This window comes from Narcine bancroftii, chromosome 2 (assembly GCF_036971445.1).
Source record: "Narcine bancroftii isolate sNarBan1 chromosome 2, sNarBan1.hap1, whole genome shotgun sequence".
Lineage (NCBI taxonomy): Eukaryota > Metazoa > Chordata > Chondrichthyes > Torpediniformes > Narcinidae > Narcine > Narcine bancroftii.
Window position 1 is genome coordinate 193,902,820 of NC_091470.1, and position 14,238 is coordinate 193,917,057.

At 44.7% G+C, this 14,238-nt stretch overlaps 1 protein-coding gene across 1 annotated transcript in view; it reads right to left on the bottom strand.

The window, feature by feature from the left end:
• Positions 1-13,615, bottom strand: part of tmem256 (transmembrane protein 256) — a 37,617-nt gene extending 24,002 nt beyond the window's left edge. Inside the window, exon 1 of the mRNA XM_069919829.1 lies at positions 13,438-13,615. Within this exon, the coding sequence (XP_069775930.1) occupies positions 13,438-13,516 (79 nt within the window). The 5' untranslated portion in view covers positions 13,517-13,615. The remainder of the gene's footprint in view (positions 1-13,437) is intronic.
• Positions 13,616-14,238: the final 623 nt, after the last annotated feature.

The following is a 14,238-nucleotide window of genomic DNA, read 5'->3' on the forward strand; positions in this document are numbered from 1 at the left end:
ATTGGCGACGAGGATGAAAGAAGCTTGAAGAAAATTAAAGACTAAACAAGATTACAGAGGATTACAGATAACTTCAAAGTGATAAGAATTTTCTCTTTGTCTCAGTACTTTTGGGGCTGGAATTTTTCCTCATGGCTGGGGCAGACAGTGACTTTCTCACACATAGTGGAATTGCTCATTTTGACCCAACGGGTGGTGCAAGCACTGTAAGTGTGAAGTGGAAGGCATGGCTGGAAGAATTTGAATCCTACGCCGACAGTCGTGGCCTATTTCTAGATACCGGTACGGTTGAACAAAAAGCGCAGAGAAGGGCGTTACTTCTTTTCACTGCGGGACCCTCAGTTCGGGAAACATTTAAGACACTTTTGAATACTGGAAGAAAAGATGAGTACCGGAAAGCGGTAGATGCATTAAATGCACACTATGTAGTGACACCGAATGCTACATTTCAACGCCATTTGTTTCGGAGAACGAGACAAGAAGATGGCCAGACAATTGTTCAGTACGTGACGAGACTACGCCAGCTAGCTGTTGGATGCAATTACATGCCAGCTGATTTGGACAACCAATTATTGGATCAAGTCGTACAGCACTGCAGATCAGATAAACACAGAAGACGTCTACTGGAAAGAGGGAGTGAGTTGGAACTCACCGATGCTTTAATCATTGCTGCTGCATTAGAGGCTGATGAAGGGCAATTTCATACCATGACTCTGAAAGACAACTCAAGCCAGCAAATTAAGAGGCTCTCACATCGCCATAACCAACCAAGATATGCGTCGACACAGGACGCGGAGTGTTATAGATGTGGAAACCGAGGTCACTTTGGAAAAGACCCATATTGCCCGGCCAAAGGCAAAGTTTGCAGAAAGTGTAGAGGTAAGGACCACTTTGCAAAGAAGTCCAAAAGCAAGTCCAATGCAGACCAGAAGAGGAAGAGTACAACTTCCAAAGGCAAAGCCTGGGGGAAAGGAAAGTATCCTGGAAAGAAAGATACCATTCACCAGATAGACGGTGACGATGATGATACCCAGGAGGAACAGAGTTGTTACCAATTTACGTTGAATGAAGTACGTCATGAGAAAGTCCCAGTGATCATTGGTGGAGTGACTGTGCAGGTCATTGTAGACTCAGGCAGTGACAGTAGTGTGATTGATCGACATTTATGGGAGAAGTTGAAAAGGAAAAAGATTATCTGTACCTCAAAGAAGTGTTCCAAGAAACTGTATCCATACACAGCAACCAAGCCATTGCAGACCATTGGATGTTTTACTGCAACTGTTGAAGCTGGAGATAAGTACACCAAAGCAGAGTTTATGGTCATAGAAGAGAGGGGAGAACCATTGCTGAGTAGAAGCACAGCGCAAGACCTGGCAATACTTCATATTGGAGCTTGTGTCAATTCAATTCAGTCATACAAGGATATGAGGCAAGAATTCCCCGCAGTCTTCCAAGGAGTAGGAAAGCTGAAAGGTCGACAATTGAAGCTAGCGGTAGATGAAACGGTCAAACCCAAGGCACAACCAATGCGCCGAACTCCGTTTGGACTTCGTGGGAAAGTCGAAGCCAAAATTAAAGAATTGATCGAACAAGACATTATTGAACCAGTGGAACATTCGACACAATGGGTCAGTCCCGTAGTGATTGTGCCCAAACCAAAGGGTGATGTAAGACTATGAGTTGACATGAGAATGGCCAATGAAGCTATAATTAGAGAATGACACCCTATACCAACAGTGGAGGAAATACTTCAAGAACTAACTACCAGCAAGGTATTCTCAAAAATTGATCTGAAGTGGGGCTATCATCAATTAGAGCTGGATCCAGGTTCCCGAGATGTAACAACATTTGTGACTCACTGTGGATTGTATCGTTACAAGAGACTATCATTTGGAATTAATGCAGCTTCGGAGATCTACCAGTATGAAATCCATCAAGTGATTCAAGGCATTCCTGGAGTTGCCAACATTTCTGACAACATCATAGTCCATGCACCAACGAAGGAAGAGCATGACAAACGGTTGAGGCGTATACTATCTAGACTACAGGAGGCAGGCCTTACCGTGAATGGAAACAAGTGCCAGTTCGGTGTGTCAGAAATGGACTTCATGGGACACAGACTTACACGGAAAGGACTAAACCCTGCAGAGGCCAAGGTGAAAGCTATTGCAGAGGCACGTGCACCTCAGAACGCAACAGAGGTGAGGAGTTTCCTGGGATTGGTCAATTTTTGTGCAAAGTTCATGCCTAATTTCGCTACAGTGGCAGAACCACTAAGGAAACTAACCAGGAAAGGTGTACCATTTCATTTTGGATCTGAGCAGAAGAAAGCGTTCACAGCCCTGACAGATGCAAAAACTCTTGGATATTATGATCCGGCGGCATCAACCAAAGTCATAGTGGATGCCAGCCCGGTTGGTTTAGGAGCCGTGTTGGTCCAGATGCATGATGGAGGACCAAGAATCATTGCCTATGCCAGCAGATCGTTATCAGATGTGGAAAGAAGATACTCTCAGACAGAGAAAGAAGCACTCGGACTTGTATGGGCCTGTGAGAGGTTCCATGCATATTTATACGGCATTGAATTTGAACTCATCACAGATCATAAGTCATTAGAGGTGATCTATGCACCTAGATCCAAACCATGTGTCAGAATAGAAAGATGGGTACTCAGACTACAACCCTACAAATATAAAGTAATCCACATTGCAGGGAAAACAAACATTGCAGATCCGCTGTCCAGATTGGTGGTCCACAATCCAAGTCAGAATTGGGAACAGAAACAGAGAGCTTTGTACGCTTCGTAGCTATTCAGTCGACACCGAAGGCTGTGACTACGAAGGAAGTCGAGAGAGAATCCGAACGTGATCCAGAACTCATGGAAGTAAGAGAATGCATACAGAGTGGACAATGGGACAAGTGTACTCACAAGGCTTACATTCCCATTAGAGATGAACTTTGTTTCATCGGACAATGTGTATTAAGAGGTTGCAGATTGGTGATACCGCAAAGATTGAGACCGAAGATCGTATCCTTAGCGCATGAAGGACACCTAGGTATTGTTGGTACCAAGCAAAACCTCAGGACCAAGGTATGGTGGCCAGGTTGTGATAAAGACGCAGAGAAATTTGTTAAAACTTGTCATGGATGTCAAATCACAAGTAGGAGTAATCCGCCAGAACCGATCCGGAGTACGCAACTCCCGACAGGACCATGGATCGAAGTAGCTGTTGATTTTCTTGGACCTTTACCGACGGGTGAATCAATTATGGTAGTGATAGATTACTACAGCAGATACTATGAGTACGTGGTGTTGAAGTCCACAACCACTGAAAAAACAATACAAGCATTAGCAGAGATATTCGCAAGATATGGATTACCTGTTACATTATACTCTGACAATGGTCCACAATTCATTTCAGAGACATTTGCGGAATACATGAGGACCACAGGTATCCACCATCATAAAGTAACTCCGAAATGGCCGCAAGCCAACGGAGAAGTAGAGAGACAAAATCAGTCCATTGAAAAACGATTGAGGATTGCACACGCAGAAGGACAAAATTGGCGAGAAGCATTGCTATCTTATGTGACTGTCTATCGAGCAATGCCTCATGCAACCACTGGAAAAAGTCCTGCAGAAGCATTTTTTGGGAGAAAAATCCGCACAAAAATGCCAGAAATAAAGGAAATCCGAGACTACCAGGAGATGAGGGACCACGATGCTGAAAAGAAAGGTGCAGCAAAGCTGGACACAGATTTGAAACATGGAGCCAAGTACTCAGACATCATGCCAGGAGATAATGTTCTAGTGAGGCATGAAACGGGTGGTAAGCTAGACACACCTTATTACCATCAACCCTATACTGTCGTATCCAGAAGTGGCAGTATGGTGACAGTCAAGTCTCCGACTGGAGTCCTGTATAAGAGAAATGTATCAAGTGTAAAAAGGTACCAGTCCAGAGATACATCGAGCGAAGAGGTGGAAAGGCCAATACGAGATGCTGAAACTGAGAGACCTGATGATGTTCCAGAGGCAGTTACCAGCACTCCTGATGAAGTGACTAGAGCGCCAGAAACACCCGAAGCCGTGGCGAGCAGTATTTCCGACGCCGAGAGTGAACAACCGAGAAGTGACGACAATATCGCAGGCAGGCCAAAACGAAACCGGAAAGTGCCCAAACGATACGAAGACTTTGTGCCATAGTTTTAATAAGAACTTTGGGACAGTATTTAATCTTATATCATAAAGTGCATGTATGAGTGCTGTAGGAAGTAAATTTTATGTAGTTGAGTTATAGTATTACCATTAGTTACGATGTTTGTGTGTTTCCGAGGGATATTGGTAAGTGAAGGTAAAGTTTATTTCTGATTAAAGGAGGGATGTCATGATAATGAATATGTATGAGATGTACCGGAAGTCACGTGGTATGAGAGAGAGTTAAGAACACAAGCAGGAGAACAAAGGAAACGGGAAAATAAAGCAATTGAGAAGTTTACCTGATAAAACTTGTGTTTAATGTTTTATTAACTTCATATTTCGGGCCACAAATGTGACAGGCACATTTTTACTAATTAATATAGCTACTCCTCTTGCTTTTGAATTATATGACGCTGCTGTTACGTGTCCTACCCAATCTCTCTTTAATTTCTTGTGCTCCAATTCAGTTAAATGTGTTTCTTGCACAAATGCTATATCAATTTTTTCTTTTTTCAGTAAATTTAGCAGTTTCTTCCTTTTAATTTGGTTATGTATTCCGTTAATATTTAAACTCATATAGTTCAGCGTAGCCATTTTATACTTTTACCTTCCCTTTCCGTTTCTCCATCATTACCTTTCCTTCTTATCCATTTCTGCTTTCTTGTTTTGAACAATTTATAAGACAACATTTCTAAAACATCAAACATTTTCCCTATTCTCCTATTTAAAACTTCTTTAACCCCATTCTCCCCTCCCCCTCCTGAGTTGTCCTTTATCCCTTGTGGGACAACCACATCTCCCCTCTCCATTTGTAATGTGCGAATTCACTTGCAAACGTCAGCTGATTTTGCAGTGACCGTAACTCCTCCCCACCCAGCACCCCCCAGAAAAGATTTCAATTTTCATATGTAACAAAGGTCACTCTTTTAATTCCCTCCATATTCCCTCTATTCCATTTCCCTCCCTTATTAATTCTTGTCTATACTCTATATATTTTCCTCTAAATACGGATACATTCATGTATGCACACTATATATATACACACATATACCCTTTTACACACATACATATAGATCGTGGTCATTTTTACTCTTATTACATGTCTTCATCTCTCTGCTTGTTTTGTAGTTGTTCTGCAAATTTCCTTGCTTCCTCTGGATCCGAGAATAGTCTGTTTTGTTGCCCTGGAATAATTATTTTAAGTACCGCTGGGTACCTTAACATAAATTTATATCCTTTTTTCCATAAGATCGCTTTCGCTGTATTGAACTCCTTCCTCTTCTTCAGGAGTTCAAAACTTATGTCTGGATAGAAAAATATTTTTTGACCTTTATATTCCAGTGGCTTTTTGTCCTCTCTTATTTTCTTCATTGCTTTCTCCAATATATTTTCTCTTGTTGTATATCTTCAGAATTTTACTAAAATGGATCTTGGTTTTTGCTGCGGTTGTGGTTTTGGGGCTAAAGTTCTATGTTCCCTCTCTATTTCCATTTCTTCCTGTAATTCTAGTCTTCCCAGGACCCTGGGGATCCAATCTTTTATAAATTCTCTCATATTCTTGCCTTCTTCATCTTCCTTAAGGCCCACTATCTTTATATTATTTCTTCTATTATAGTTTTCTATTATATCTATCTTCTGAGCTAACAGCTCCTGTGCTTCTTTAGCTTTTTTATTAGATTCTTCTAATTTCTCTTTTAAATCTTTTACTTCCATATCTACAAATGTTTCTCGTTTTTCCATATTTTCCACTCTTTTTGCCAATTCTGATATGGCCACTTCCATTTTATTAATTTTTTCTTCTGCATTCTTAATTCTTCTTTTTATCTCATCAAATTCTTGTAATTGCCATTCTTTCACTGATTCCATATATTCTTTAAAAAAAGATACATCCATTGTCTTGCTTTTCTCTTCTTTTTCCACTTCTTTCTGTTCTTCTTCTTCTTCCTTTGGGTTGACCATCTGTTGTTTCCTTGTTTTCTTTTTACCCTCTTCTTTCTTGTTGTCGTTATTGTCTGTGTTCTGCACCTGCTGCTGTGCTGCAGGTGTCTCTCTCAGCTGTGGAGATCGACTCCGCAACTGTTCCCCCCTCCCGTCAGTGTGTTTTTTTTTCATGCGCGGTTGCGCACTTTTACTCGGCTCTGCGAGCCATTTTTGTAGTCCCGAGCCCGGGACCTCCACTGACCTGTGGGAGCGGACCTCTCTCTCCGCGGCGGGCCTCTTCAGACAGGTAAGGCCTTCACCTTCTTCTTCCGACGTCTTTCCTTTTTCTTTTCTTCCCGTTGTTTTTGGTTTTTCTTTCTTCGCTGCCATTTTCTTCACACTTTTACTTTCACTTTGTTTTGGTTTTTAAGTTTGTGCCTTTGCTTTTTCTCTATCTTTTTTTAACTTTTCTGGAGAGGGCTGGAGTTCCCCTACCGGCCACTACTCCATCACGTGACTCCTCTAAAAAACATCAATCCTTGAGTAAGTTTTGTGCCTCCTCGAATAATATGAGTATTCCTTCTCTCTTGGGTGCTGCCTCCTCCATATATCCATAAGTTTCATTTCCTACATAAATTTGACTACTTTATTCTTATTACTTGTCTTTTATCCAGTTTTATCCAACAATAGGTCCAAATTAAGGTTAAAATCTACTCCCATCAATATATTTCCTTGTGTGTCTGTAATCTTTTTTTTTAATTTTTTATTTTTCACACCATAAATCACAATAGCCATGATATACACTTTTTCTTTTCCACACATTTACAGTGACTTTTGTGTGTCTGTAATCTTAAAAAAAAAATATCCTGCATAAACTTTTGATCCTCCTCGTTAGGTGCATATATATTGAGCAAATTCCAAAATTCTGAGTATATCTGACATTTTATCATTACATACCTCCCTGCCAGATCTAATATTTCCTCCTTTATTTTAATTGGTACATTTTGTTAAATAATATGGCTACACCTCTAGCTTTTGAATTACAAGACGCTGCTGCTACGTGTCCTACCCAGTCTCTCTTTAATTTGTTATAATCCGCTTCAGTTAGATGTGTTTCCTGGACAAATGTTATATCTATTTTTCCTTCTTCAATAAATTTAGTAGCCTCTTCCTTTTGATTTGGTTATGTATTCCATTAATGTTTATAGTCATATAGTTTAACATGGCCATCTTAAATCTTGCTTATATTTCTTTTCCACCTCTTCACCACCTCCATCCCCCTTTTCCCCATTTTCATCTCTTAGTTTTCTCTTATTAAACTTAATGTATGACAACAAATTTAAGACAAAGTACCCCCGCGATTCCCACACCCACTAATACCTTAACCCTAAAAGTTCCCTCCCTCTCTGAGTTGCCCCTTATCCCTTGCTGAGCAACCACAACTCCCCTTTTCATTTGGATTGTGATCTTACTCGCAGCGTCAACTGATTTTGCAGTGACGGTTCTTCCCTTTCCTCCCCCAGCCCTCCCCAGAAAACTTTAAAAAAAAACACATATAACAAAGCGCTCTCTCTTTTTTTCCCACCTTTACTTCCTTCCTTCCCTTCGATTTTCCCTCTTTAGTTCTTTACATAAACATTGTTTTTACATTTTTATATATACTTTATCGCCGTTCTTCATTCTTATTACACCTCTTCATCTCTTCATCTGTCCTGCAAACGTTTTGCAAATACTAGCGCTTCCTCCGGATCCGAGAACAGTCTGTTTTGCTCCCTGGGTATAAATATTTTAAGCATGGCTGGATGTCTTAACATGAATTTGTAACCTTTTTCCCATAAAATAGTTTTTGTTGTATTAAACTCGTTCCTCCTCTTTAAGAGTTCAAAATTTATGTCTGGGTAAAAAAAATATTTTTTGACCCTTGTATTCCAATGGTTTATTATCTTCTCTAACTTTATTCCTTGCCCGTTCCAGTATGTTTTCTCTTGTCGTTTATCTCAAAAATTTTACTACGATGGATCTTGGTTTTTGATGTCTGTGAAACCTGTGGTTTCGGAGCTAGTGTTCTGTGAGCCCTTTCTATTTCCATTTCTTCCTGTATTTCTGTCATTCCTAGGACCTTTGAGATCCATCCTTTTATAAATTTCTAATTTTTTTGTCACTTTCTTCCAATTTTTCTCTTAAGTAATTTACTTCCATTTCTACAACTGTTTCCCACTCTTCCAGATTCTCTACTCTTTTCCCTATTTCTGTCATTACCAGTTCTAACCATTGCATTTTATCTTCTGTTCTTTTCATTTTCCTTTTAATTGCATTAAATTCTAATGATAACCATTCTTTTAATGACCTCATTTGTTCTTAAAAAAAACTTTATCTATATTCTGTCCATCAGTTTTTCCTTCTATTTCTCTTTGTCCATCAGTTTTACCTTCTACTTCTCTGTGAAGATCTTGGTCTTCTTCCTCTTCTTCTGTGTCTGTACCTGTGTTTGTATCTTCTTCTTCTCTTCTTTGTGTCTGTGTCTCATCTGTTTTTCCTGTGGATCTGCTTGCATCTCTTCGTCAGGTTCTTGTTGCTGGTCCTCCCCTCTTTTGTGCCTCCTGTCTTTGATTTTCTTGTCAGTCATCTCTCCGTCTCTCTCCCTTCTCTGCTGCCTTTCTCGTCTTCCAGTTGAGCACCTTGGTGTTGTGCCTCCCTCAGCTGCTCGCGCTGCAGCTGCCCGCTCCTCTGCTGAGCACTGGTGTCCTCTTTTTCCCTTATTTCCATTGGTTGCGCACTTTTGTTTGGCTCCGAGAGCCATTTTTGAAGTCCACCGGCAGGTGAGTTGCAACTCCGCAGGGCATGCACTGACCTCGGGGGTCGGGCATTCTTCGCCACCACAGCGTCCTGTTCCTTCTTCTTTGGCGATTTTTCTACTTTTATTCCAGTTGTTTTTATTTTCTCCTTCTTGGATGCCATCCTCTTTCTCTTATCTGTAACTTTATCTTCTATTTCTTATATTTTATTTTTGCTGTGCTTTGTCTTTTTCTAACTTTTTCCGTTTTCCTGGAGAGGGCTGGTTTTCCCTACCAGCCACTACTCCATCGTGTGACTCTTTAATTTAACCTCATTCGAAAACATATTCTGATCAGCCTACACACTGTCTTTATCAGTTTTGAGACTCTGCCCTAAATTTAAATATTCTTCCAGCAGTTACAACCTACTTTTACCCCACTCCTATCTGTAACTCCTTGACCTGCCACTCCCTTCTGAAGCTCAGAGGTGACTCCTCAGCGCAACTGGTAGAGCTGCTGCCTCCACCAGAGCCGTCTGTGTGGAGTTTGAGCCCCCTGTGACCGCATCAAATGACAATAAACTTGGCTGGTATGGAGGTGCCAATGCACAGAACAGGAAAAGACTGCAGAGAGTTGTAAATTCAGCCAGCACCATTTCAGGCATCAATGTCCATTGAGGACATCTGCAAGATCGAGGTCTTAAGAAAGCAGCCTCTATCCTCAAGGATCCCCGCCACGCCCTCTTCCATCGGGAAGGAGATGCAGGAGCCTGAAGACAGCAGCACAAGAGCAGCTTCTTCCCCCTTTGCCATCAGATTCCTGAACGGACAACGAACCGCAGACACGGCCCCACTTTCTCTTCTTTTTGCACCAATTTATTCATTTTAAGAGTAATCCTACAGCAATCTGCACTGTAACATTGCTACAAAACAACAAATTTCATGACAAGTTCATGACAATAAATTCTGATTCTGAGTTGAAAGGATTACAGGAAGAATAAACCAAAATTAGTGAAGACACATGACATTCCTTCAGAGACGAGATCAGTCATTGTCAACAGGGGCCGTGCAGCTCCCACACACATCTCACCCCGGGGGCCACAGCACGTTTAAAGGATGGGGGAAATCACAGACTGAAATCAAATTTTTTAAACTTTTTTTAAATGTTGGGAGAGAAGTGCAGAAGAAACCAACTAAACTTGACTTCTTCACAGGGAAGAGGGCCCGTAAACCTTGAGCAGAGTCCTAGGTGGGGGCCATAGTCAAAAAAAGACTGAGAATGGGTCATTCCAAGATATCAACAGTCCACTTTCCTTCCTCTGATCGGAGGATTTTATTGATTTATTTTTGGTGGAGAGGGACTGGTTCAAATCTGTGGATGAGGAAGATGTGAGGGGTTTGTGATTTTCTGTATGGAGATGTTTAAAATGTAGACACACATCACAGTAACAGGTCCATTCGACCCACGAGTGTCATCCAATTAACCTACAACCCCTGGTACATTTTGAATGGTGGGAGGAAACTGGGGAAAACTCAAGCAGAGATGGGGAGAGCACACAAACTCCTTATAGACAGCACGCGATTCAAACCTGGGACGCTGGCAGTCAGAATGTTGCGCTAACCACTATGCCGTTCATTTCCAAGAAACAAAAACAATTCTCACTGCCACATTTTCAGCAAATAGAGATATTATCGCAGCATGGAATCAGGCCATTTGGCCCATTGAGTACATTCATCTAACATCATTCTCCCCACTTTCCCCATCAACTGCCTCCAGATTCTACCCCTCATCCACGCACCAAAGTGGGGAGAGAAATTAATCCACTGACCCCGCACGTCATTGGGATGTGCGGGGTGGAGTCAGTGGGGAGAATCCGGAGCACCCGGGAGAGGCGGGGGGGTGAATCGGGGTAGGAAAAAACCCACTGTGCCAACTGTTATGCTAACTGTGCCGCCCCTTTTCTTGGCCAGGCAGAGGAGGGTGGTGGCAGAGGGGGATTCTCCTCCACCCCTGGTGAGTCTCTCAGCATGTTTGCATGTTGCTCCCGTCCGCACTCTCTGAATTACCGAATCCCTGCAGCCGTTAGGTGTACGTTCCCAGATGAGTGAAGACAGATTGCAAATAGGTGCCTGATTGTTACCACAGATAGCCCATTTCCATGCCTTATGGCTATGTTACAGCTTTCCAGGCTAATCACATTCAACAACTACACTCTGCCATTCCCAATGGCCCCATTTTTAGTTGTTTCACCCAGTGATTCCGCTAATACCATAACACAGCTTGAAGATCACTGGGGTCTCCCTTTCCTCTACTGATGACATTCACCGGGGGCGATGCTTAAACAGGATTCAGAACAATTAAGGACTCTTTCCTTCCAACACACGGTATCTTTGACCTACTACCATCAGGAAGGAGGTACAGGAGCATCAACATCAGGACGGCCAGGCTGGGGGACTGCTTCTTCCCGCAGGCTGAGAGGTTTAAATTTTAAACTTTTAAAATTTTATTGACAGCGCAGAAGACCCAACCCTTAGCCCCCGATATGTTTTAGAAAGTGGGAGAAAACCCACGCAGATGTGGGGAGAACATACAAACTCCTTACAGACAGCGCGGGATTCGAACCCCAGTCACTGGCGCTGTAACAGCGTCACGTAACCGCGAGCTAACCAGGCCACCTGTTGATCAACAGTAACCTGTAACTGGGTAAATTATCTCAAATATTAATATATAGTTATGGTCGCCTCATTACAGGAAATATGTGGAAGCTTTGGAGAGGGTGTAGAGGAGATTTACCAGGCAAGGTTAATGAAGCAGGGAGTGGAGGATGGAAAGTGACTGAACAGAGGAGTAAGATTGTGAGAGGCATCGATAGGGTGGATGGCCAGAGCCTTTATCTCAGGGCGAGAGTAGTAAATACTAAAGGATATCTGCTTAAGGTGAGGGGACGAAAGTTTAAGGGAGATACCAAGGCAGAGTCTTATTACACCAGGAAGGTCCCTGGAATGCATTGCAAGGGGTGCCTGTGGAGGCTGGAACAAAGGGATATTTAAGACTCTTAGACAGGCACATGGATGGGGGTGAGGGAGGGAAGAGAGTTAATTGTTGAGATTTGTATAGGGTAGCATAAGTTCATGGGCCAAAGGGCATGCACTGAGTTGCATTAAAATATGCTGGAAGAACATCCATAGGAGGAAGGAATACATAACGAATGTTTTGGGCCTGAACCCTTCTTCAAGGTCTGGGCTGTAATGTTCTGTGTTCTATATCAAACTCACCCTCTCCCCTTGTAAAGCTGCACAAGTTTGCCCAGGGAGAAAAGTCCCACCCCACCCCCCCTCATAATTTGATCCTAAGTCTGCAACCTTGTGACCCTCCAGTAAGTAATCCAGAACTTCTGTTCCTGAATTGTGCTTAGGGAAAGGAGGCGGGGAAGGGGGAGATTGCTAAATATTCCTTTGGGGCATTATAGGGGTTTGCAGGGTCATTGGAGGGACGTTGGGAAGGAAGATCGGCCCAATCCACCCACTGGCCTTTCATGGTGCTGGGGGTTTTTCCCCACTGAAATCTGATGGGGACCCCCCTACCCCCACAGGGGCCTGGACCCCCCTACCCCCACAGGGGCCTGGACCCCCCTACCCCCACAGGGGCCTGGACCCCCCTACCCCCACAGGGGCCTGGACCCCCCTACCCCCACAGGGGCCTGGACCCCCCTACCCCCACAGGGGCCTGGACCCCCCTACCCCCACAGGGGCCTGGACCCCCCTACCCCCACAGGGGCCTGGACCCCCCTACCCCCACAGGGGCCTGGACCCCCCTACCCCCACAGGGGCCTGGACCCCCCTACCCCCACAGGGGCCTGGACCCCCCTACCCCCACAGGGGCCTGGACCCCCCTACCCCCACAGGGGCCTGGACCCCCCTACCCCCACAGGGGCCTGGACCCCCCTACCCCCACAGGGGCCTGGACCCCCCTACCCCCACAGGGGCCTGGACCCCCCTACCCCCACAGGGGCCTGGACCCCCCTACCCCCACAGGGGCCTGGACCCCCCTACCCCCACAGGGGCCTGGACCCCCCTACCCCCACAGGGGCCTGGACCCCCCTACCCCCACAGGGGCCTGGACCCCCCTACCCCCACAGGGGCCTGGACCCCCCCTACCCCCACAGGGGCCTGGACCCCCCCTTCCCCAAGCCCTGATGGGGACACCACACCGACCCTCCCCCACCCTGGGGCCTGATAGAGATCCGCTACCTCCCCGGGCCTTGGGACTCCCACCCCCTCGGACTCTGGATCCCCGATGCCTCCATGGGCCTTGATGGGGACCCAGGCCGTGGGGACTCCTATTCCACCCCGGGCCCTGGGACCCCCTACTACCCCCCACCCCCGAGCCCTGGCACTCCCTACCCCCTCTGAGCCCTGCGACCCTCCCTTCCCCGGGCCATGGACAGCGATAGGCCCCATGGGGAATCAGCTGCCGCCCCTCAGCCTAGGCTTCCCTCCGGGGCCGGCAGCTGCGAGCGGAGGGAGGAGAAGGCAAACTCACCGTGCGCCCCGTAGGCCCCGAGCCCCACGGCCAGAGCGCCCGACAGCCCGGCCACTCTACCAAAAACTCCAGCCGCCATGACAATTCCGCAGCCCGGAGGTTGATAGGGGAGGGAAACTGCGCCGGTACGGCTTTCTGCTATGTTCGCCTGCCTGGACAATGATGAGCAGGTCGATCAACCAATCGTTCCGTGAGATGTGGATATTATCCAATCAATGAACGGTCTGATCTTATATGGTGATTGGTTGGTAATATGACCAATGAACGACGCATAAACAGAACCATACGGGGTCCCATTCAGACTGGAGTGCATTGAATGGATGGGACTTTGACATTAATTAATAGATTGCATTGGCCGTTCCACGTAAAACACCTTTATTTAATTTTCACAGATAAATATTTGTGCAAAAATATTGAGTATTTGTTATGTATTCCATATTTCGATCACAGGTGTGGTATGAGACTAACAACCTGAGCCACAATGTGGACAAGATGAAGGAGATGATTTGGACTTTATGAGGACCAGGAATGACGATCCTCCACTTCACATCAACACTCAGTAATGGGAAGTCACGTGATGGAGTAGTGGCCGGTAGGGGAACTCCAGCCCTCTCCAGAAAAGTTAAAAAAAAGATACAGAAAAAGCAAAGGCACAAACTTAAAAACCAAACCAAAGTGAAAGTAAAAGTGTAGAGAAAATGGCAGTGAAGAAAGAAAAACCAAAAACGGGAAGAAAAGAAGGAAAGACGTCGGAAGAAGAAGGTGAAGGCCTTACCTGTCCGAAGAGGCCCGCCGCGGAGA